Source organism: Rutidosis leptorrhynchoides, chromosome 3 (genome assembly GCF_046630445.1).
Source record: "Rutidosis leptorrhynchoides isolate AG116_Rl617_1_P2 chromosome 3, CSIRO_AGI_Rlap_v1, whole genome shotgun sequence".
NCBI lineage: Eukaryota > Viridiplantae > Streptophyta > Magnoliopsida > Asterales > Asteraceae > Rutidosis > Rutidosis leptorrhynchoides.
Window position 1 is genome coordinate 219,375,369 of NC_092335.1, and position 23,366 is coordinate 219,398,734.

The following is a 23,366-nucleotide window of genomic DNA, read 5'->3' on the forward strand; positions in this document are numbered from 1 at the left end:
AAATCTCATAATAATCTATATATACTCGTAGCCATTGATTATGTATCTAAATGGGCGGAAGCACAAGCTCTCCCAACTAACGATGCACGAGTTGTAGTCAACTTTTTGAAACGTCTTTTTGCAAGGTTTGGAACACCGAAAGCTTTAATAAGTGATCGGGGTACTCATTTCTGTAATAATCAACTTGAGAAAGTTCTTAAAAGATATGGAGTAACTCATAAAATCTCCACCGCATATCATCCACAAACAAGTGGACAAGTTGAAAATACCAACCGAGCCTTAAAACGTATTCTAGAGAAAACCGTAGGATCAAATCCGAAGGAATGGTCCATTAAATTGGAGGATGCACTCTGGGCTTTTAGAACAGCCTACAAAACTCCAATTGGAACCACACCTTTTAGACTTGTTTATGGAAAAGCATGTCATCTTCCAGTAGAAATTGAACACAAAGCATTTTGGGCTTTGAAGACATGTAATCTTGATTTACATGAAGCCGGACGTCTACGATTAAGTCAACTAAACGAATTAGAAGAATTAAGACATGAAGCATACGAAAATTCGTTAATCTATAAAGAAAGAACGAAGAAATGGCATGATAAAAGAATCAGAAGTTCAAAAGAATTTAAAGAAGGAGACAGAGTTCTTCTTTTCAATTCACGATTCAAGCTATTTCCTGGAAAATTGAAATCAAGATGGTCTGGACCATTCATAGTCAAAAGAGTTTTCCCATACGGAACGATAGAATTGATAAATTCAAATGGGATTGAATTTAAAGTTAATGGTCACAGAGTTAAACATTACATACAGGGTCCAATGGAAGTCGACAACGAAGTTAATCACAATTTCGACACCACAGCTAACTAAGTGTGGGGAGAATCAAGTCTTTAAAGGATAATATGTATTTCTGTTAGAGTTAGATTGTCTGTTTTCGTGTAGTTCTCGAAAATGGAACACGTATGGTCTTTCCCTAGCAGACCCTAAAGAACTAGTCTTCTTCCCCCATTCTGAATTTTTATTTTTTTTAGGTTTTTACGAAATGAAGACTGCCTGTGAACTAAACCATGGTCTAATGCTACACGCTTTGATCACTAAACGAAATAATGACATACTCCCAAGTGAAATAGTATCAGTAATCAGAGAAAGAATGGACGGAGTTAGAAAAGGATCCAGATGCGAAGATAATAAGTTACAATTTGGTAAAGGAAAATCAAAATCCGCAGCGAAAAGAAGAGCACGACACCTAGAACGATGTCACAAATGCGGAAAATGGTCACATGGAGGTAAATGTTCAAATAATCAAACCTATTCAAATACTGAATTTGTTACTTTATGCAGAGACGGACCGTTCATATGTTTAGAAGAAAAGACAATGAATGCTCGAGGTTACGCCTATGCAGCCATGGAAAACCAATTAAACCGACTATCTTATGAATATAATAGATCATATAACTAAGAAATCTATTTCACAGGTATGTCTGTACAGTTTTTATTTTTATTTTTAACCTTTTGATAATAAACGCTAATTTGTTCGCTAAAAAGTATTAAATTGGTATTAAATAAAATTAGGTTTGGCGACCGAAATTATTGATATTGTTCAAAAAAATTTATTACATCACTGCGAAATTTAACGTTTATTCTTAAGGTATAAATATCTTTAATCAATCAACCCAAAATATTTCAAAAATTCGTCATGAGTTAAATTAGGTCTTGGAACCGAAATTACTTTACCGAAAAGAGGGGCGCATATTTTTGATAATATTTGATTGATTAAAGTGGGATAAAAAGACAAAAAGATTTTTAATTTTATTTTTACCATATTTTTAAAAATTAATATTTAAATCTTAAATTAATATTGTAAACTTTGTAAAAACAATATATTTAAATTATAAATATTTGAAAAATTAATATAAGTTTGATATGAATTTATGAATTTTTAAATTAAGTTTGGTGTGAATTTTTAATTTTTAAAATATGAATTTTAATTTTATGCATTTAAAATTTTAAGTTTGGTGTGAATTTTTAATTTTTAATTTTTTTTATTTTTAATTTTATATTTAAGTTGTGTGAATTTAAAAACAAAAATTTACTTTATCTCATTAAGTTAAAAATATGATTTTTAAAATTCGTCGTAAGCTGAAGACTAGGTCTTTGAACCGAAATTGCTTTACCCGAGGGAGGGACGAGAACTTTTATTATCATTATTTTTAATCTTATTGATTTAAAGTATGCCAAAAACATTAAAAAAACCCAAAAATATTAGCTTTTAAAACAATCGCTACAAAAAGACAAATTTTAAAATTTTGTCGAGGGACGGACTAGGGCATCGTCCCGAAACGACCTCGTCTTAAAAAGAAACAAAATTTTTAAAAATTTTATGTTTTAAAAGTTTAAGGTTTATAAAAAAAAAAAAAAAAAAAAAAAAAAAAAAAAAAAAAAAAAAAAAAAAAAACCTGGAATTACACCCCATGCGAGTCGCATGGGGATGGGCAGAAGGCCATGCGACTCGCATGGCCATAAAATACTGGACAGGATCAAAACTTCCAGCGAGCTGCTCTGTCTCTCACATTACACACACATATACACGAACCATCTCCAAAACCCTCTCAATTTTTCACCAATTTTCACCAAATTTCTTGCAAAACTTCACAATAATCATGCCTAGATTCAGTAGTCTCAACCCCTTCAGGAGAAAGGTAAAGATTTCACCCCTAATCTCTTTAAATTCGAATTTTTGTGTTCTTGAGCTAGAAAATTTATATTTTGATTTTGTTAAATTTAGGTGTAATTAGAGCTAAATTGTTGTTATATTATGCATGTATATCCTAGATAGAAGCTATTTAACATGAATTGAAGCTAAAAACTTCAAATTTTTAAGAATCTAGGGTTTGTGTTCTTGAGCAATTTGGGGCTTTTTGATATAAACATGTTATGGCCGATTTTTGTCATGAATTATTGCTAAATTAAGTAGTGTAACATGTTTAGGTAGTTAATTGATCCAAACTTTGAGCCTAAACATGTTTTTGAGAATTAAAGTAGACTTTTTAAGCCTAAAAATTCATGAACTTGGATAATTTGATATAAAGGCCATTTGAAACTTGTTTCATTGCTAGTAGTGATTATTTTGGCATGTTATTTGAGATAAATGCTTATGAACTTGATGTACATTTTTCGTATATGCTTATTTGACAAAGTGTAGACTTGACAAAAATATGAAAATGAGCACTAGTTTGATTTGAATGCCATGTAACAAGTGTTTAATTGTTATAATAATTATTGTTGACATGTTTAAGAGTTTAAATGTGATAAAACATTGTACACATTTTCGTATGTAAAAGTGTAGAATTGTTATCGTTAAGAAAATGTGTATAAAATGTGTTATGAATTGAACAGGTCATCATAATTGTTTCAAGTTATTATTTTGCTAACACTAATGCATATTTGGATGCACAAATTTTGTGTTTAATGTGTTTTGCAGAAAGCCGATACTGGAGGATCAGGAGCATCATCGTCCAGGCAACCAGAGCCCGAACCGGAAATGTTTCATGAACAGGAACAACATATGCAACAAGAAGAAGAAGAACAGGAGGAGCAACATATTCCTTATCACGATCAAGATCAATTATTCGTGAATCAGTTTCGTCAATTCGCTCCACATCAAAGGATTCTGAGTTTAGACATTAATGAAGATCAGTTACACCCAAATCTGAGATTTGATAGATGTTGGATAGAGTATCCAGACTATCAAAAGAACATGCACATTCTCTACTTTAAGGTTGTTGAAATGCCAAGGGCAATTGACTGGGTACCTTTGGAAACAGTTGACCTTGCCGAACCGATTCGGCAATTATTGGTGCAAAGGTATGGTAATTCTCAGTTTAACGATTGGATGCGCCTATTTTCCATTCGTAGAACCATATATAGGGAATGGTGTATAGAATTACTTAGTACTATTAAGTTAAACAGTGATGTTAGGAGGATAGATGATAGAAGCTTTATTAGATTTCTTTTAGGTGGACGCATGTACAGAATGTCCATGATAGATTTAGCCAGGGCCTTACAGATTTACACCCCTGCTGAACTTTTGAGCCCCGACTGTAATAGCCTGATTGCCCAAGGAGAAAGGGTAGATAGGGAATTTGATGTTAACGCTGTCTGGAGGCGTATGTCACACTTTAATGAATTTCACGCCAGTGGAAATCATACATACTTAGATATAGACAGAGCTGAACTCCGGGTGATTCATAGATTCTTAGCAAACACAATTACACAAAGGGGTAGGAATAAGGAGAAATTGACCGTAAACGATTTGTTCTACCTTAAGTGTATTAGAGACCCGAGGAGTTTCGTTAACATTCCCTATTGTGTTGGTTATTATCTCGCTAATGTAGTTTCAGGGATGAAATCGGGGAGTATTATAGGTGGTGGTATTTTCATTACTCTCATTGGAGAGTATTTAGGTGTAGATAAGCACCAAGGGGGTCCAATGAACGAAATAGAGGACGGAGGTGAAACTATAAGTTCAAACCTTTATCACGGTGCAAGGGTATTATTGATGAGACGTGGTCGGGTATATCGATACGAGGGACCTCAGCGACAGGTAGAGAGAGGTTCGGATGACGAAATGGAGGAGGCGAACAACATTATAGGAGTTGTTCGGGAGACTGCTCTTGATTTAGGTATTCGTATGGAGGATGAATACATGACGAACTATGATAGGCATATGCAGTACGAGGCATGGCAACGCCGGAATGACTATGAGCATTCCCGGCAACGAGAGCATGGCCGATGGGATTATCATCAGCGCCAAATTATAAGCCAGTTGCAGCCTGGCGAGATGTATTATCCGACCCGACCCGCATACTATCCCGCACATCAGCCAGAGATGAGACCACCCTATGATTCATATGATTATGACGCAGCATACCAGTACACCTATAATCAGCCATGGAACCCGGACGCGAACATGAATTGGGATCCATATCCTAATTTCCCTCCTAACCCACCTCCTGATCAGTAGATATAAGTGGTAATTTCTATTTTTATTTTAAACACTTAACATTTTATTATATTTATGTAATGTTTGATATTTTATTATTATTGTGTACTAATATTTTTCTTATAGTTCGAAAGTGGGATGCCAAAGTTCCATTTCAAATTGCATGTATGATTATATTTGTATTGTATGTATTCTCTTTTATGCACAAAACAGGGTAAAACAACGCGTTTTCAAAGACTGGCATTAAGTTCAGCAAAAGCAAGTAATTTTGACGACAATGATGCAAAATGTATGTGAAATAACAACAAGACGGAATGAACAAATGACGTGCACCATTTATCATTCAGCAAACAAACGCCAATATATTTGGAAACTTTGGTAAAAATTTAATCATTTTCACACAAATCACCCTCAATAATTTAAATTATTACTGATTTCTTGCAAATGAGGGCATTGCAAGATCTTAAGTGTGGGAAGGGGTTAAATTCTTTCGGATTTTAAAATTTTTATATTAAACACTTGGTTACCATTAAAAATACTAGTAAAGCAGTAGTTGTATTAGAATCTAGTGCTCTCTGATAAAAAAAAGAACAGCCCTAGTCTTATATACTAACTACCCAATTCTAGTAAATTTTTCAAAATTTTCAATTAAATGAATTCAAAATCATGTTTATACATATTTATGAACGATAAAACTAGGTTTTAACACCGAAATTATTGTTACCTCGGAAAGGACATAAATTGAGAAACAAACTAAAATGTTAAAATTCATTTAAAATGGAATAGAGGACGATAAAAAGAAAAATAAAAAGCCAAGTGTGGGAAAATTTACCAAGCTATTTTAAACATATGTCACATATATCTGTAACAAATAACTGAAAATACTTTTGCTTTGGACTAAACTAAACTATTTTACCCAATGAAAGAAAAGAAGAGATGGATCTACACGATGAATCAATTCCATCATTAAAAGGAAGTAAAGTCTTCCGAAAAAGACACGCGCTTCTTGATTTAGGTCATGAAGTTGTCGTTCAGACCAGCTGTAGGTTGACGAAAAATCTAGAAAAGTCATCACTAAAATCAGCAGGAAATCCACGGACCTCAGCATTAAACAGGGTCGCCAAGTGGTCAGATTTATCCTAACCATGAGAAGGATTTATCTCGTACAATGGGGAGGCACCGTGCAAATTAGCTGGATAAGACTAATGAATCAGATCCCCAGAAAGGATAATCTCCTTAAAGATTAAAAATCAGCTTTTAAGACTGATATTACTCAATCCTAGAGATTGACCTTAAAGATTGAGAATTACAAACTCACGGAATTCGATGATATCTAAACTCGAGCTTGAACGAGAAAATATTTTGATCAAAATTATAAACCGATTTGTTTTCTGAAAAACCCATTTTCAATGCGTTCATTACCATTGAACGTAAAATCCTAGGAATTCACCTGGAATTCATTAGGTCACCTGAACTAAATCGGGTGTCAACCGTAAGAACGGTGGTTGCATAGCATGGTCAAAGACAGGACCTTGTGTCAAACCGAAAAATTATAAGGGTGAGCTTTACTATTGCTCCTACCAAGGATAGTAATTGCGTCCGACACGTTATAGACCATAATCAAAAGCATGTCACGGGACATTGCCTTAAACAGTTGCTTGTTCAACGCTTTCCTTTACAACCGGACGGTAGTTTGCCGAAAGGTAATATACGGGACAAGTAAACTGGACGTGTTGCTTTCCTAATACAAGGTTAGCAAGTGGGTGACACAAAACCGCAAGTTTTGAGCTAAAATTTTCAAATCTGAAACCCACCAAACCCACAAAAATATTTTGCAAACACCGGTAAAGGGTTATTCCGGAAAACTTATCTAGGGTAAAAACTAGATTTCAAAAGATCAAATGTTTTCATAAAGATCCAATTTCCTTAATGGATCTAAATTTTTATAGTCATGTGGGACTGTAAACCATATCGTTACTTCCATTGTTTATACCGCCGTATAGAAATCACTGATGTACAAAGTGTGAAGAATAAAGAAGTGATTCTAGTATTTCAAGACAATATTGCTTGAGGACAAGCAACGCTCAAGTGTGGGAATATTTGATAATGCTAAAAACGAACATATATTTCATAGCATTATTCCTCAAGAAAGACAAGCTTTTAGTTGCAATTGTTCTATTTACAAGTGATATTCGTTTAAATAATAAAAGGTGAAGACAAAAGGCAGATTCGACAAAATGAAGACAAAAAGGTCCAAAGAGCTAAAAAGTACAAGATACAATCAAAAAGGTTCAAAATATTGATGAGGAACGTCTCAAAATGACAAAAGTACAAGTTGCGGAACGCAAAGTACGCAATTTAAAATAATACGCAAGGACGTCCGAAAATCCGGAACCGGGACCTGAGCCAAGAAGAAACGCCCGACGCAACGGACCAAAAATATCTAGTCTACTATGCACAAGAATATAATATAATAAATATATAATTATATATAATTATATATTATATATATTATTATTATTATATTACGTCGGCAAGAAGAAAACAAAAGTAGTTGGCTGAATCCAGGGTGGCCATGCGACTCGCATGGCCAGAAGCACAAAACCATGCGAGTCGCATGGTGTAAGATTGCTGGTCAGGTCCTATAAATAGCCAGTTTTCTGACGAGTTTTAGACATCCTTTTTCTCTTCCTCTTCATAAGTAATATATATTTATATTTATAATTTATATTTTAATTTTAATTATAATTCTAATAATAAGGGTATGTTAGCGAATGTTGTAAGGGTGTAAGTCGAAATTCTGTCCGTGTAACGCTACGCTATTTTTAATCATTGTAAGTTATGTTCAACCTTTTTATATTAATGTCTCGTAGCTAAGTTATTATTATGCTTGTTTAAAACGAAGTAATCATGATGTTGGGCTAATTATTAAAATTGGGTAATTGGGCTTTGTACCATAATTGGGGTTTGGACAAAAGAACGACACTTGTGGAAACTAGGCTATGGGCTATTAATGGGCTTTATATTTGTTTAACTAAATGAAAGTTTGTTAATGTTAATATAAAGATTTACAATTGGGCGTCCCTATAAACTACCATATACACTCGATCGGACACGATGGGCAGGGTATTTATATGTACGAATAATCGTTCATTTAACCGGACACGGGAATGGATTAATAGCCACTAGAATAATTAAAACAGGGGTGAAATTACATTCAAGGGTAATTGGTGTAATTGTTAACAAAGTAGTAAAACCTTGGTTTACACGCAGTCGATAACCTGGTGTATTCATTAAACAAAGTATTAAAACCTTGTTACAATTCGAATCCCCAATTAGTTGGAATATTTATCTTCGGGTATAATAATAATTTGACAAGGACACTTGCAATTTATATTTATGACTGATGGACTGTTATGGACAAAAACCAGACGGACATATTGAATAATCCAGGACAAAGGACAATTAACCCAAGGGCATAAAACTAAAATCAACACGTCAAACATCATGATTACGGAAGTTTAAATAAGCATAATTCTTTTATATCATATTTTATTTCCTTTATTTTATATTTAATTGCACTTCTAATTATCGCACTTTTATTTATTGTTATTTTATTTTATCGCACTTTTAATTATCGTACTTTTTAATTATCGCAATTTTATTTTATCGCATTTTTATTATTCGCAATTTCATTATCGTTATTTACTTTACGCTTTAATTTAAAGTCTTGTATTTATTTAATATTTTACATTAGGTTTTAACTGCGACTAAAGTTTTAAAATCGACAAACCGGTCATTAAACGGTAAAAACCCCCCCTTTATAATAATAATATTACTTATATATATATTTGTATTTTTATAAAAGTAAATTAATATAGCGTTGAGCTTTGTTTAAAGATTTCCCTGTGGAACGAACCGGACTTACTAAAAACTACACTACTGTACGATTAGGTACACTGCCTATAAGTGTTGTAGCAAGGTTTAAGTATATCCATTCTATAAATAAATAAATATCTTGTGTAAAATTGTATCGTATTTAATAGTATTTTCTGCTAAAATTTAATAGTATTTTATACCCCCCTGCTTTGACATCAATGAAATAAAAATAGAAGAAGTGATATTAGTAATAACTACCAAGTGGTGGGTTCTTCTCCCTTTTGAAGTGTGAATGTGTAATACATATAAAATTCATCAAGTTGTGAAGAAAATCAAAAAGCATCCACAATATCACAATCAATAATACCATAGTTCACGGGTGTATGTTTAACATAAATATATATAATATAATATTAATAATAATAATCAAAGAATAAGAATTAAAAAAACGTGTAAATTCTTTAGCTGCCATCTATCACGGACTAAATTTCGTACACCGTTGTTAATAAGTGGCGGATAACAGTATTCGGAAAAATCCTAAATTTTTACAATAATTATATTTATTTATTTATTGTAGTCATTATGGTCTAAAATTCGGTTATTAATTATTATATAAACATTACATTAATTATTCACTCCCAACCCTAAGTAAAATATAAAGAGTTTTAAAATTCAACAATTAGTTCCTAAATATATTTTTAATGAGCCTCTAATTTATAAAACTTATTTTCGAATCACCTTTTATTTTAAAATCATATAAGTTTAAATTAAACTTCTCTAGATAATAATCGAAATGTCGAACTAGTATTACAATTATTAAATAACTACATTTGATATACTCTCTATATATATATAGATCTATTTTAATAATAATTTAATTATAACTTATATTTATTTCTAACAATTAAGTTGTATATTGTTTCCAATTATTATATTTTTACAAATAATATTCATATATATATGTATATATTTCATTACTTAATATTATGTTACATATTTATTTATAACAACAATTTCGTATAAAAGATTAATAACATTTATTATATAAGTATATTTATTTATATATATATATATATACTTATCTATTTACAAGTAGTTGTTCGTGAATCGTCGAGAAAAGTCGAAGGTCAAATGTATACATGAACACAGTTCAAAGTTTTTGAGATTTAGTTTAGCAAACTTTGCTTATCGTGTCGAAATCATATTAAGATTAAGTTTAAATTTGATCAGAAATTTCGGTCGTCACAGAATGCTAGTCTCGACCTAAACAATAGGTTGTATCAATATCGGTAAAGAATGAAGTCGGTCAAAGTGTTCAATTAGTCCTATGACTCGTTACGACTCGATTAGTTTAGCATGTGAGTCACATTGCCAAGTTTCATGCAAGATGCAAGTATAAAAGCACGTTAGAACGATTGCATAAGTATTCGGTTAAGTTTGCATAAAAGTCAACTTTGGTCAAGTCAAAGTCAACGAAAAAGTCAACGCGTTCGGGTCGGGTCTCGGACAATTTTCCTGAGTTATATAATCATATATGAACATGTTAGAACAAGTTACATGTTAATCGGAGGTGCGTAGCATAGTTAGAATTAAACGGTGAACGACCAACTTGATCAGAATTCTGCAGTTCATTTGGACGGCGTCCAAAATGGCTGGACTGGACGGCGTCCAAAGTTTTGGACAGCGTCCAAACACCTGGGCAGCTGAAGTTGCAGAAAATTTACAAGTGCACGAACCAAACTTCACCCAAACACATTTTATGATCCGAAAACATTCAAAACGCATACTATACATCGTCGGAAAAGTATTTTAACAAGGAATGCAACTAAACACATATCATCAATCAATTCTAGCATTTACAACAATCAAAACCACATTGAATGTTCATCATTAATGACATTCAAGCTCATAAATGCAATCAATGATTCGAAAACTTAACACACACATAATATGCCGTTTCGTAGGTAATTATGCATACAATACTACTAAACACTTACAAACAACATTGCAAGGCTTTTAATGCATCAAAATTCACATTTAAGGCTACCAAACCTAACCAAAATCATAAAATCCTTAATCATGTTAATGAGGCTTTTCCAAGTCAACCTACATACCAAATTGTAGCTAGTGATACTAGTAACACCTTTAATACAAGCACTTTTAACATCTAACAACATATGATCAACCAAATCTCAAGATTAATCAAGTCACTTTCAAGTTTAAGCTAGTTATATCAAAATGACAAGAACAAGCATATAAATCACATTTTCATGTTAGACTTGAGCCGTAGACACTAATTAACACACTTTTAAGTTTTAGAGATCAAGAGCAAGAAATTTAGTGTTTTTAGAAAGTTACCCAAACGAGATGAAGTTGGTATGGAATCGAAGAGGAAGTTGCAAGGATTCCAAATATGTAATTTGTTTTGGAGAACGCTTGCTAGATCGGATTTAGATGATGAATTTGTGTTTGAGGGTTTGAGAGCATAAAGTGGAAGTATTAGGAGAAAGAGGAGATGATGAATGAATGGAGGAGAAAGGGTTTAACTAGTTGACCTAGTCAAATCTTTGGTCTCTTGGCAAAACTAGTCCTTCGAGTTTAGGAGCGGGTGCGTGAATTATCTAAACAAAATATTTTAACAACGCAAATAACGGTGATGTTATAATTTAACAACGGGCTTTAAAATAGATAAACGGAAAGTAAACGGAAAAAGACTGGGTGTTACAAATTTTCCTTAGTGACAAGGAACTATAACTTGCCCGCATATTTCATAGACTTGGAATATCCAATCATACAATTGGTCACCCTGTTTCAAAACACGTAAGCGCCAACTTCCCCAATAACTCCCACTTTCGGATTTCAACCCGATGCACCTCGTTCATTACACCACCACCCAAATCTGAGTTAAACAACCCTACTGAGCTCCCGTAACAAACCACCATCTCTGGCAACACAGCTCGTATCATTTGAAGTTTCACGAGACAAAAAGTCTCGCACTTGCATCATCAAACTCGAAAAGTTCATCCTGAAACTGTCTTAATTCGAAAATCCGTATATGAAAATCCAAGGGTCTGATCAACTTCAATTTTTTATCACATGTAGAACCATGTTTCTCTTACCTATAATCCAAAATTCAAGTCAATCAAACAGTTAACGAACCCACTATGAATTTTCTCCTATAGCTGCGCATGAACATCCAAATTTTGCTCAGTCGTTCCTTCGCACGGATAGCGAGGAACGTGAATTCGGACCCGTCACCCGGATCTTACAGAAAATCTCTCCGCAACGAAACCATCGACCCCACCCTGCTTCGTAACCTTTCGGGAATAAACCACCATCACAATGCAAGCGTGCGCACCGTTACATCATAACTTGCCAAGATCGTCACCGAATCTTGGTGTGATCAACTTCCCCGAATATGTCTGCCGCATACATAGACATATCACAAGTTTACCGTGACCAACTAAATCATTTGGTCTCGATACATGTTGCAAACAAAACCATGGATCTCGTCATTTAAAGGAAAAACCTTGATGAAAGAACCGAATCATCAACCGTATTGTATACATGCTTTCAATTCGCCATCGTGCCCGATCTCGTAGTTTATTGCTCTATTACCACTTGTTAGGAATTCGTGAGGATCCTAACCAATAAACATGACCTTCCACGGTCACAAACCTACTACGACAAATGAATAATTAAAGCATAACGATAAAATAAAGATAAACGACATGGGTTTAACGTGGTTATTTCCTAACGCCATAACACTAAAAAACGGTTTAATCCACGGGCGCAAACCAGAGATTTTAACAATTAATTTTCGTGCACATATGCTACATGTATGTGGGATATATTTATAGTGCTAAATTAAGACGAATAAAAACACAATACGAAGTCCTAATCCAAATACAATTTTGGTCGGACACCCATCACGGTCTCGATGGAATCCATCCCGGTCTCGATGGCACACATCTTAATTACGATAGGATCCATCCCGGTCTCGATGGACCTTTTGCCAGAAATCCTTGTTTTAGTCGACTTCTCATTTGAAACCTTATTTAATTCGAACTTCACACTCCAACGAGGCGGCAACGAAACTTGCTCCATAACCATACATGCTAATAACTTGTACATTTTTCTTATTCCACAAGCTATCAGATTTGTAAGTGGATTGATTCCACAATCACACATGCTAATAGCTTATATACTAAAACGCATAAGTAATTATATTATATTTATATTTATATTTATATTTATATTTATATTCTATTCTACAATATACTAAAATTTTGCGACAAATAAAGTCGTATCACTTTCTATTCATTAATGCCATTTACGTAATTTTGCGTTGTGTAATTTGGTGTTGCATATTTTTTTTCTTTTTTGTTGTATGACACCCTTTTTCTATTTAATTGTTTCCTTCGACGCCCAAGCGCAACTTTCTTATTCCACAAAATTTCTTGAATTTGGCTATTATTTATGTTAAAAATTGTATAAATATAATTATGCATAAATATAAATATGAATGTGTGTGTGTGTGTTTTTGTTTTAGATTATTGAACCTGCAAAAGCTATTATTGATGTTCTCTTTTTAGCATAACCTCTCACTCGCAAACTCTGATTTTTATCTACAAAATTGTGAAGAATTTATAAAATATATAGTTGATTTCAAGTTTTCAATTTGGTTATAAGCCCATTTTTAATTCACCATGGTTCAAATCCCTTAATCAGCATTGATTGGAGAAAGAGTTAATTGGTGGATGAAAGCATGCGTCGGCATGATCCATTGTATATTTGTTATTTGTAAAGGAAAAGCAAGATTTCCTCGAGCCAATTGAATACGATTTGCATATTATTGGACGAGAAATGTTTTGCCTACTCAAATCTTTACACAAACTCATGTAGCGCAATTAAAGAAAGAGGAAAGTATAAATTAATACTAGTTTAAGACCCGCGGATTCGCGGGTTTATTGAATAAAATATTTTATAATGGAGCAACGCATTTAAATATATATATATTATCCTTTTATTTAATTATATTGTACAGAGTGAACGTTTGACATACGAAAGAGAGAATCGAGAACCAATGTGGCGGTCTCATCAACACTTCCCAAAGACTTTCCGCTAAGGAACTTCACTATAAAGCATGGGTCATATATACAACTATACAAAGTACAAGTACACTACAAATGCCAACTACATTGTATTTTTACAAAAAATTCATCAAACACTTGTACTGAAATTTATAGCATTTTAAACTTCACCGTTTTGAAACCAATGACTTTCTAGGCACAAATATACTCGATAAAGCTGAGCTGCAGTAATACCCAATACCCAATGGTTATAAACAACAAACAAATCGATTGGTAAATGTCACAGACTCTGGTTAAATGTCAACCTTACCATAAAAAGACATGATATAATCGATATTCAGGAAATGAAAGGAAGCCAATATTTTGGATAAAATAATAACACAACTTGTTCCAAATCCTAATGGCAAACTGTACTGCCTATCCAAGCAGCAAGGTGACCAACAAAGTTGTCTTTGTAGTTTTCTACCAGATGTGGTATTCAAAGAATTTAAACGTAGATAAACCGCTGCCACCAAAACACAATTGTAACAAGTCAAGAATTAGTTACGAAGATATGAGCTAATTAGTGATGAAATTATATCATGGATAACGAATTCAAGAGTAGGAGGAAACGATGAGTTGCCCAGAAATCTAGATATCGTAATTGAAAAAGTTTTATCACATTCGTCTCGAAACAATGATTATACATTCCTTTGACAAAACCAGTTAATCACCAAATTTTCCCATAGGTTATTCCTTAACAAAACTGATCATTAGTGCTTTCACAAAGTTCAACCAAGCAATGACCCTTTTTAACCAACCTCGAACCTTTATGTGAGCAGCAGTAATACCAAATAATTATAAACAACGAACAAATTGATTTGTAAACAGAATATACGAACCGTCTAGATATGTATGAGATTCTCAAAAAATTCAATCAAGCAATGACCATTTTAACCAACGTCAAAATCTAATCTTGACTAACAAATAGTAGAACACTTTTTACAATTCATATTACTTCACATCACTTGGTTAAATACTAATGAACATGCATACAAATTCCTAAATTACATTCAATTACCTGGTATGAAATACAGATAGAAAACTTACTTTAGCAATTATCAAGTCTTGAAATGTAAGTTTATAATTATAATCCATATGATTTCGTGTAATTAAATCATATGGTCTTTCGCCAATAGGACCTTTAATTCCAAAGAAGACCGCATGCTTTTATACTCCTCGTAATACTTCTACCAGTAACAACCCAACTCCTGCAATACTCAAATGTCAACCTAGAGTTGGTCAAGAGTCAAGACATAAACTTTCAATACAATAATATTATAAATCATATCTTTACATATAGCTGCAATTGGTTATATAAAGATTCGAGGTTATTAAGATAATGTATAAGATAATATATCCACCAAGATATATCTAGGGTCATTTTCTTCATTGCAAGGAGGATTATTGAGATAATGTATAATTCCATTTTCACTCGCTCGCCCGTTTTGACCAACTTAACCTTCCCATTTTGACCAGCCCGCCCGTTTTGACCAACCCGCCCATTTTTCAAAATGCAATACATATCTTGAGGTCAACCGATGAAACTACCCGATGAAACTATCCAATTATTTTTATCAGAGAAGCTTGTCTCCGACCTTCTAAAACATGTTGTTAAATTTCTATTTTAGCTCAAAGTTATAGAATACAAAGAAGTATTAATAAACGTTGAATCAAGTGTTCATTAGTCAAAATTCGTTTTACCACTATCCATTAATTTTCTTTTTCTATATAAAATTATCATATTCATATAAGAATACATGACATTAAACAAAGAAATATTTCATCTCAGCATTAGCTACAACCCACCCAGCTTCAAACCATCCAACATGTTTTTCTAGTGAAGCCTCCTAATTAAGCGAACTACATTAACTTTAACTATAATAGTTTAAGGGACAATGTTTAAGAGTACCAAAATAAACCTACAATGCTAAATGAGTTAATTTTCACATAGAAAAATTTTTGGTGACAAATTAACTTGTACTAAAAACATAACCTGTACTAAGAATTAAGAATATCAAAATAAACCTACAATGCTAAATGAGTTAATTCAAATGAGGCTTTTCATTGATCATCCTTTTAGCAAAAATATAAAATGAATGTAATTCAGTGATTAAAATTAATGCAAATAAAACTCCAAAATCCATACTCTCCAATCGGTGCATAAAATAAGTAATAACAATTATAGTATTTCATATGTATTTACCTTATCAAATCTTACATCGAGTTATCGATTTGATATCTGCAGAAAGGCGTCGACTTCGCTATCGATTTCAACGATTGAAGTCTTCAACATCAATAGAACAATTATGTATTGGCAATCGATTAATATTTTTTATTTATCATGTAAACGTTCGATTAGGTCTGTGGAGAGTTGTAATCGATTAGATTTGTGGAAGAATATGGACATGATATGAATGAGTATTTAGTAAACAATTTTATCAATCGATCAAATGTAGAGTTAACGTACCTGTAGTATGATTGAGGATGATGGCATGGTCGATTACAGAAAAACGAACGATTGAAGATCAATAATTTAGGGGTTTTCATAAGATTTCGTCGACGATTTTGGTGAAGAAGCCTAGGGTTTTTTTTGTTGAATGTGGAAACTGATCGAAGAAGCCTGTGTACCGTGTGTCGGTTCTAGTAATATTTTAATTTTTAAAGGGTATTTAAGGAATTTTAAGTTTTGATCAGCTAATCACTTTTATTTGTTAGCTAATGCATGTAATGAATGGCTAAGATTGTTTTTTGACATTGATTCTATGGTCATAAAGAGGCTCCATTTTTTAAGGAGGAGAGATATTGGTCATCCTTTAATATATAAAAAAGATAATCGGACAACAACATATATAAATAAAAAAAATGTAATTGTAATACTTTTTGTGTGATTGGAACATCTCTTATTGGACATATCTGTAGGTTCCATACGCGACAATTATTCCCTTTAACCACTTGTAACGGGTTGCAAGTAACCCGTTACTTGCCTACGTGGATGAAAGAAACGTCTCACTCCTCCCGTATCCGTGTGTCACTTTAGGCGTTTCTTAGGCGTTAGCTAAAAAGTGACACCAATAGAAACGTGTGTCACTTGTTTATTTTATTTTTTATTAATTTTAAAATGTTATTTTTATCATTTTTTAATACTTAACCAATTATATTTTAACACATCATCACAATATTTCTAACTAGCAGCAAAAAGAAACACCACCACTACTCCACTCAAAAAAGAAACACGTTCTAATCATCAAAAAAATGTAAAAAGGCAAGTGACACGACAAAGAAACGCCTCTACCGTTACAAATGGTCTTAGTGTTGCACGACATGGCACTCCCACAATTATTTAATTATTATTTAATATTTATTTATTAATTACTAATTTATACAATTAAAAGAAAAATAGAAAATATGCTCTCTTTTTACAACAAATGGGCCGGCCTTATGTTATAAAGCCCAAGAGACGTTTGGACCCATAATGTGTAGTCCATATAAACACAATCACAGACCCATATCTCAATTCGCCGACTGAAAATCTAGGGTTTATTCTGTCTCAGCCGATTACACAGACCTACAAGCCATGGTACATCTCTCATTTACACATTTGATTGATTATCTTCTGTATAATATAATAGTATACCGTTTCTATGCTGTTATGTTGTGTTTGCTTGTATCTCGGGAGTTTTAGTCGAAATAATCATTTTCGAAATGTTAATAATTGATACCTGTATTAATTAAATATCTTGTTGATAGTAACAGTTTTGATTATGTAATTTGCTGAATTCGATTCCGAATGAACAAATATAAACCGCTGTTAACATGTATATAGAGCTGTATTGCACTTACTTAATCTAAGAGGTAAAAAGGATTAAGCTTGAAATATTGACAAACAGTTGATGCATGTGTATGTGTGTGTGCGTGTTTATGTTTAAAAAATCAAACATGAGGGTTTTGTTAAGGATTACCGATGATGATGATTCGTTGGAAAAAGGAGTGTGATGATCATTTGTTTATAACGTTGCTTCATAATATTGTTGCAACCAGTTTAACAGTGATCTAGTTTTATTATACTTGCACATTTTTGTGATAGTGGAAGATGTTTGTGAATTATATAAATGTTTTCTAGTACGTTATTTTTTTTTTTTTTTTTTTTTTTTTTTGCATTGTTTCTTTGCCTTTAGTATTTTTTATCATGTTGTAATATGTTTGTATTTCTTATGCAGACGAAGCGGACCAAGAAGGCTGGAATTGTTGGGAAATATGGTATGGATATTTTTTAAAAGCCATATTATCATATTTTACATTTAGTTTTATATGTTACCAAACAATTGATATGAGGTGAAAAATTGTTTGCAACTAAAGACATTGGCTTAAGGTTAAAAAAATTGGCACTAACAGTCACTTCTTAGAGTTTAATACTTTAACATTATTAGGACAGCTTAGTTCTAGATTTTTCATACTTCTGTCTCTTTTATGTTTATATCATTCAAATTCAAAATTCAATAAAATTTATAGAAAAATATTTTGTTTTATGAAGAAACCTCTTTGTTCTTTTCTTTTTAGAATGTGGCAGGAACATTTCAATTACTTGACTGTGTTGTTAAGTTACGAACTACAAGGATTTTGAGCTGTTCGTGCTTTCATTTTTCGTTATATAGGATTGTGATGTTGATTTAAGATGTGTTATTTGGCACATTATAGTTTGTAATAATTAAGCTTTTGAATTATAGGAACCCGTTATGGTGCCAGTTTGAGGAAGCAAATTAAGAAGATGGAAGTCAGTCAGCACAGCAAGTACTTTTGTGAATTCTGTGGAAAGGTAAACTCCTTTGTGTATATGTATTTAAGTTCAATTTAACACATGTTAGTCTTTTGTAAAACTTATGTTTTCCGGTACTTTTTCAGTATGCTGTGAAACGTAAGGCTGTTGGAATCTGGGGCTGCAAAGATTGTGGCAAAGTGAAAGCAGGCGGTGCCTATACGTTAAAGTATGAAATTTTTTATATTTGTTTACAGTTTGTGTATTAAGACTATTAAGAATTTATTTAATACTGTAACCTTTTTAAACATCATACGGAGTATAATTTTATTGTCATTTGCAGCACTGCTAGTGCCGTTACTGTCAGGAGCACCATCCGTAGGCTAAGGGAGCAGACTGAGAGTTAGATTCCAGCGTTTCTTGATCTTTTGTAATTCTCAACCTTTTATCATGTGTCAGATGGTTTTTACCAGTTTTGATTACTGTTAAAATACGTTGCAAATGCGATTTAAGTAAGGATTTTGATTTATTGTGTTTACTCGTTACTGTTGCTGCTACTGTTTTCAAATGTTGTTCTGCTTGCTTCAACACTTTTATGCTTTTCTTTACATCTTATTTTGCAACTCTTAGATTAGATTAGATTAGATTAGATGGATATATTAGACTTGAATTTTTTTTATAAACCAAAGACTTTTTTGGAAGTTGAATACTAATTTTTGCGGTTTTACTAGTGTAATTTTTAAAGTATAATTAAAATATGATTCGACCTAGTTTCAACTTCAACTTTGATAACTACAAGCTGTAAGGAAAAGTTGTCGTTTACAACCAATTTCAGAAATATTGCAAACCAAACCAAAAGCCGACATTGGTTCTTTTTTCAGTTGTCAGCTTTAACTGATTTTGGGCTACTTTTATTATAAGCAGTGATTGCAAATTGGGTCCTCTCTTAATATCATTGATGATTTACATGTTTCATTAGGTAAATTATTTGTCACTTTTCGATGAAAGGCATACATGAACCGATTTACGAGCAGATACTTAGTCATGATTCTAGAATACACCTGTTAATACATATACAAAGTCAGCTAGTTCCCAACATTAACTATACACTAGCACTGATCTACAAAACTAAACTGATAAAAGGCCATAAGTTATAACCTATAGATACGACGAACTTGATGATCACATACATTAATTAGGCTTGTGGGAACGGTTAGTTTGACTGATGATAAATGCTAAGAAAGGCCATAACAGTTGCTTCCATTAAGCGTTTTCTTCTGCACCGCCTTTACTGCAGCCACTCTAGCTGCATTTGCTGATCTATTTGCGGCTGCAACTGCCCTATTAACTCTTTCGTCTACTTTTGCCACGTCATACGCTTTCTCTGCTGCTCTCCGTGCTTCCTGAAATGATAACATTAGTAAGTTTCCAGCAGTTGCAAGCAATAACCACTGTTGGTCAAAGTTGGTTAAAGTTGTTTTGAGTTGGGTTGAGTCGGTCAAAGTTTTGTACTTTCTAAAAATCAACTTTTGTACCATATATATTTATGTTTGAAATATCTATGTTTTTTGTTTAATATATTTTTGTGTAATTATACATATATGCAGGGGCGGAGGGAGGGGGGGTCAAGTGGGGTCAGCCGCCCCCGACGATTTCGAAATTTTAGTGTAAATTTTTTCGGTTTTTCGATTTTGCCCTAGATGGATTTTTTTTTTTGCCCCAAACCTTTCATATTTTGCCCCAAAACCTTCATATTACTAAAAGTTTTGACTCTCGACTTATGACTTTTAAAACCTTTTGGCAATATGTAACACAACTACACAAGCTGCATTTCTACCCCCTTGTCATTTATGGGTTGATTTGGGTTAATACCTGGACTGCGTTAAGGACCTTGGAATGATAAACAGCAACAGTTGATAGTGTATGCGTTGCACTATGAGAACTCGGGATATTGAGGATCCCATTGTGCCAATGGCCAGATTGGGTTTCGCCGTTTCTGAAAGTGTAGGTTCCAAGCCCCTGCCTTCTTCCTTCGTGCCATGATCCTTCGTATCTATGCCCGTTTGAAAAACTATAGACTCCATATCCGTGCATCTTGTCTTCAAAATATTCTCCAGCATATGTATCTCCGTTCCTGTATATGCAAATATGATGAGATACGATTCATCTCAATGCAACATTTGTAATTAACAATTAGATGAGAATCATGAGATTTCAAAAAAGCTGTATTCAAACTGTTGTATCTTCTTCTTTAACCGTTTTGTCTCTAGGATTTCAGATTGTTATCGAACTAGATATTTTTTTTTTAGTATACCTGGGTTTTCGATTCGCTTTGCAACTATTCCTACAGGAAACTAATTTTCAAGATTATCGAACTAGATTTCAGCTGCAAAGATTCTCAATTTAATCATATCTTTTGGTACCATCAATGAAATCGTAATAATATTCTTAAAACCGAATATGGAGTGAAAAAAGAGTTGCAGGTTTGTATGATCGAAGTAAAAATAACTTTTTTCGTCAACTTGTATAAAATAAGAATTGTAGGGCCAGATGATAAGCTATACTGCAAGAACTGTTCAATCTTGCTCAAGGTTCATGTATTTTGGCTTTCTAATATAACAAGAATTTGTTCAAGCGTAAGCGTTAGCATCGTGGATACATACATAGTGATTTATTATTAATAATTAATTTTAATAATTTCAGCATGTAAACAACAAACCGATTAATTATTAATATTGATAATTTGAGCATAGACAGTTCTAAGAGTTTGTACCAATCGAATCAATCCATTTGTAATACTAGAGTTATTTCGTTTAATAAAAAATTCTAATTCAAATCTTCTTACAAAAAGTATGTTGGCCTCATACACGAAACTGTTACAATCTCAAATATAAGTACAAACAATATTTCATTATTCCTTATGTGATGCACTTTATACCTAAGTTTCTGATGGGGTTCTCATACAATCAATCTTAGGGGATGGAGGGACTCATTATTTATGAAAAAGGTTTAAAGTACATGTTAAAGTTTTCTTTTCTTTTTTTAAACAAAAAGGATTTTGTGACTTTTGATTTTTATAGGTGGGATGTAAAACTTTATTGTGATATTATAAATGAACAAATAGATGACTTTCTTAAGATCAAAGAAAACCTTAAAAAGAACACACACAAAATCAAGATTACAAAAAGAAAATTTGAAAAATCACACACAACACAAAATTTATACCTGAAATGATAATGACCAAGGCCATGTTTAACACCCCATTTGAACTCACCAACATATCTACTACCATCTTCACAACTATGAACACCACAACCATGACTTTGACCATTTGACCACTCACCGCCATAAACATCCCCAGTATAAAATCTGTACACACCAAACCCATGTCTCAACCCATTTCGATACTGCCCGCGATATCGACTTCCTCGGGCCCACGTCTCAACCCCGTAACCATCATACTTACCATCCACCCAATCACCTTCATATCTCCCACTCATATGATAATAATACACACCACAACCAGAACATTTTCCCTTATGAAACTCACCCTCATACACATCCCCATTGTTGTATGCTTGAACCCAACACCCCGAATTGAACCCATGATTATCGGTTTTGGGTCTCGACCCTATTGACCAAAAAACGGGCAATGTTGATTTGGTTAAGTTTTGTGATAATGGGAACGATTTCGCTAGAAATAATCTTATGGAAGGGAGTCGAGGTAGGGCAAGATTTAGAGAAAACAATAATGCTGCTGAGAACACAAGTGCGGATACAAAATCTATGACAAATGATCGACTAGGATGCGATACTAAAAAATAAAAAAATGGGAGTGAAAGTAATAAAATTAAGCGAATATGAGTATGCAAACGTCGAAGGTGATGTAGACGATTTAAAAAATGGATCACGGTTGATTTCGTGTTACAAAAACGCTTAGAGTAGTTCTTTTTCGAGCGTGCAATAATATTATGATTACAATTTGTAAACGGGCTCGTTGTGGGTTGGGTGAAAACGGGTCGTTTATGAGGTGTTGTTGATCTAGGAGTTGGTCCTGTAACGGAACTAGTATCATAATCGACGTCGTTTATCAAGATTTGATGTTCATTGTTACGAGTTGTTGTGTGATCATTGTTGTGTTTCTTGTTATGATCATTTAACGTAATCGAAAACAAAGAAGTTGACGATAAACAAAGTGATCGCGATGAAGAAGCAAGCGAATGTGGATTCGATCTAAAAACCGAGATTTTGTTGTGATCAAAAGTTGGTGTTGGATTGAAATCGGAAGAGACACAAGTGCTATCTTTTCCGATTTGGATTTCGGACTTTTTGTGATGCATTACATGTATGAAATAATAACAAACACATTTGTTTAATTACTAAGGAGTTTGGAAGAATATTTTTGTTGGTAATTTTTTTTCATGAAAATTGAGATGAGAGGAAGATTTGTGTGAATGAGTAGAGAGGAGAATTCGTTGAGTTTTTATGGTCATGGGCTATTGATTTTATTCTTTCTATCTATAGAAGGGAGCTAATTTGAAGTTTAAAATTTAATCTAAATATATTTACATGTACTGAATAAAAACAATATTTAAATTATAAA

General features: G+C 33.0%; 2 protein-coding genes and 1 long non-coding RNA gene across 4 annotated transcripts; 1 reads left to right on the forward strand and 2 right to left on the reverse strand.

Moving 5' to 3' along the window:
• Nucleotides 1–14,422: 14,422 nt before the first annotated feature.
• LOC139897225 (uncharacterized) lies at nt 14,423–16,638 on the reverse strand. 2 transcript variants are annotated; one of them, XR_011776480.1, is made up of 4 exons: nt 16,478–16,638; nt 16,214–16,371; nt 15,058–15,218; nt 14,423–14,473 (listed from the first exon to the last, which is right to left on the reverse strand). It is a non-coding gene; the product is annotated as an uncharacterized lncRNA (long non-coding RNA). The 2 variants fall into 2 exon arrangements; XR_011776479.1 differs by lacking the exon at nt 14,423–14,473 and having other exon boundaries at nt 14,532–15,218.
• A 1,583-nt stretch (nt 16,639–18,221) lies between these two features.
• LOC139897226 (large ribosomal subunit protein eL43-like) lies at nt 18,222–19,285 on the forward strand. Its single transcript, XM_071879892.1, has 4 exons — nt 18,222–18,267; nt 18,735–18,823; nt 18,910–18,992; nt 19,107–19,285. Exons 1-4 carry the CDS (start codon nt 18,222–18,224, stop codon nt 19,168–19,170), a joined length of 282 nt encoding a protein of 93 aa, XP_071735993.1. The 3' UTR covers nt 19,171–19,285.
• Nucleotides 19,286–19,998: 713 nt separating this feature from the next.
• On the reverse strand, nt 19,999–23,103 carry LOC139900834 (uncharacterized). Its single transcript, XM_071883587.1, has 3 exons — nt 21,989–23,103; nt 20,636–20,897; nt 19,999–20,166 (listed from the first exon to the last, which is right to left on the reverse strand). The coding sequence occupies exons 1-3, from the start codon at nt 23,101–23,103 to the stop codon at nt 19,999–20,001; spliced, it is 1,545 nt and encodes a 514-aa protein (XP_071739688.1).
• Nucleotides 23,104–23,366: the final 263 nt, after the last annotated feature.

What these genes read in the sequence shown, in the direction of transcription:
- LOC139900834 (XM_071883587.1), bottom strand. Translation starts at nt 23,103, where the DNA reads ATGCATCACAAAAAGTCCGAAATCCAAATCGGAAAAGATAGCACTTGT. An exon ending in CTTGGTCATTATCATTTCAG is followed by an intron (nt 20,898 to 21,988) that starts GTATAAATTTTG and finishes TTGCATATACAG; the next exon opens with GAACGGAGATACATATGCTG. An exon ending in AGGTCCTTAACGCAGTCCAG is followed by an intron (nt 20,167 to 20,635) that starts GTATTAACCCAA and finishes TTATCATTTCAG; the next exon opens with GAAGCACGGAGAGCAGCAGA.
- LOC139897226 (XM_071879892.1), top strand. Translation starts at nt 18,222, where the DNA reads ATGCAGACGAAGCGGACCAAGAAGGCTGGAATTGTTGGGAAATATG. An exon ending in TGGAATTGTTGGGAAATATG is followed by an intron (nt 18,268 to 18,734) that starts GTATGGATATTT and finishes TTTGAATTATAG; the next exon opens with GAACCCGTTATGGTGCCAGT. An exon ending in TTTGTGAATTCTGTGGAAAG is followed by an intron (nt 18,824 to 18,909) that starts GTAAACTCCTTT and finishes GTACTTTTTCAG; the next exon opens with TATGCTGTGAAACGTAAGGC.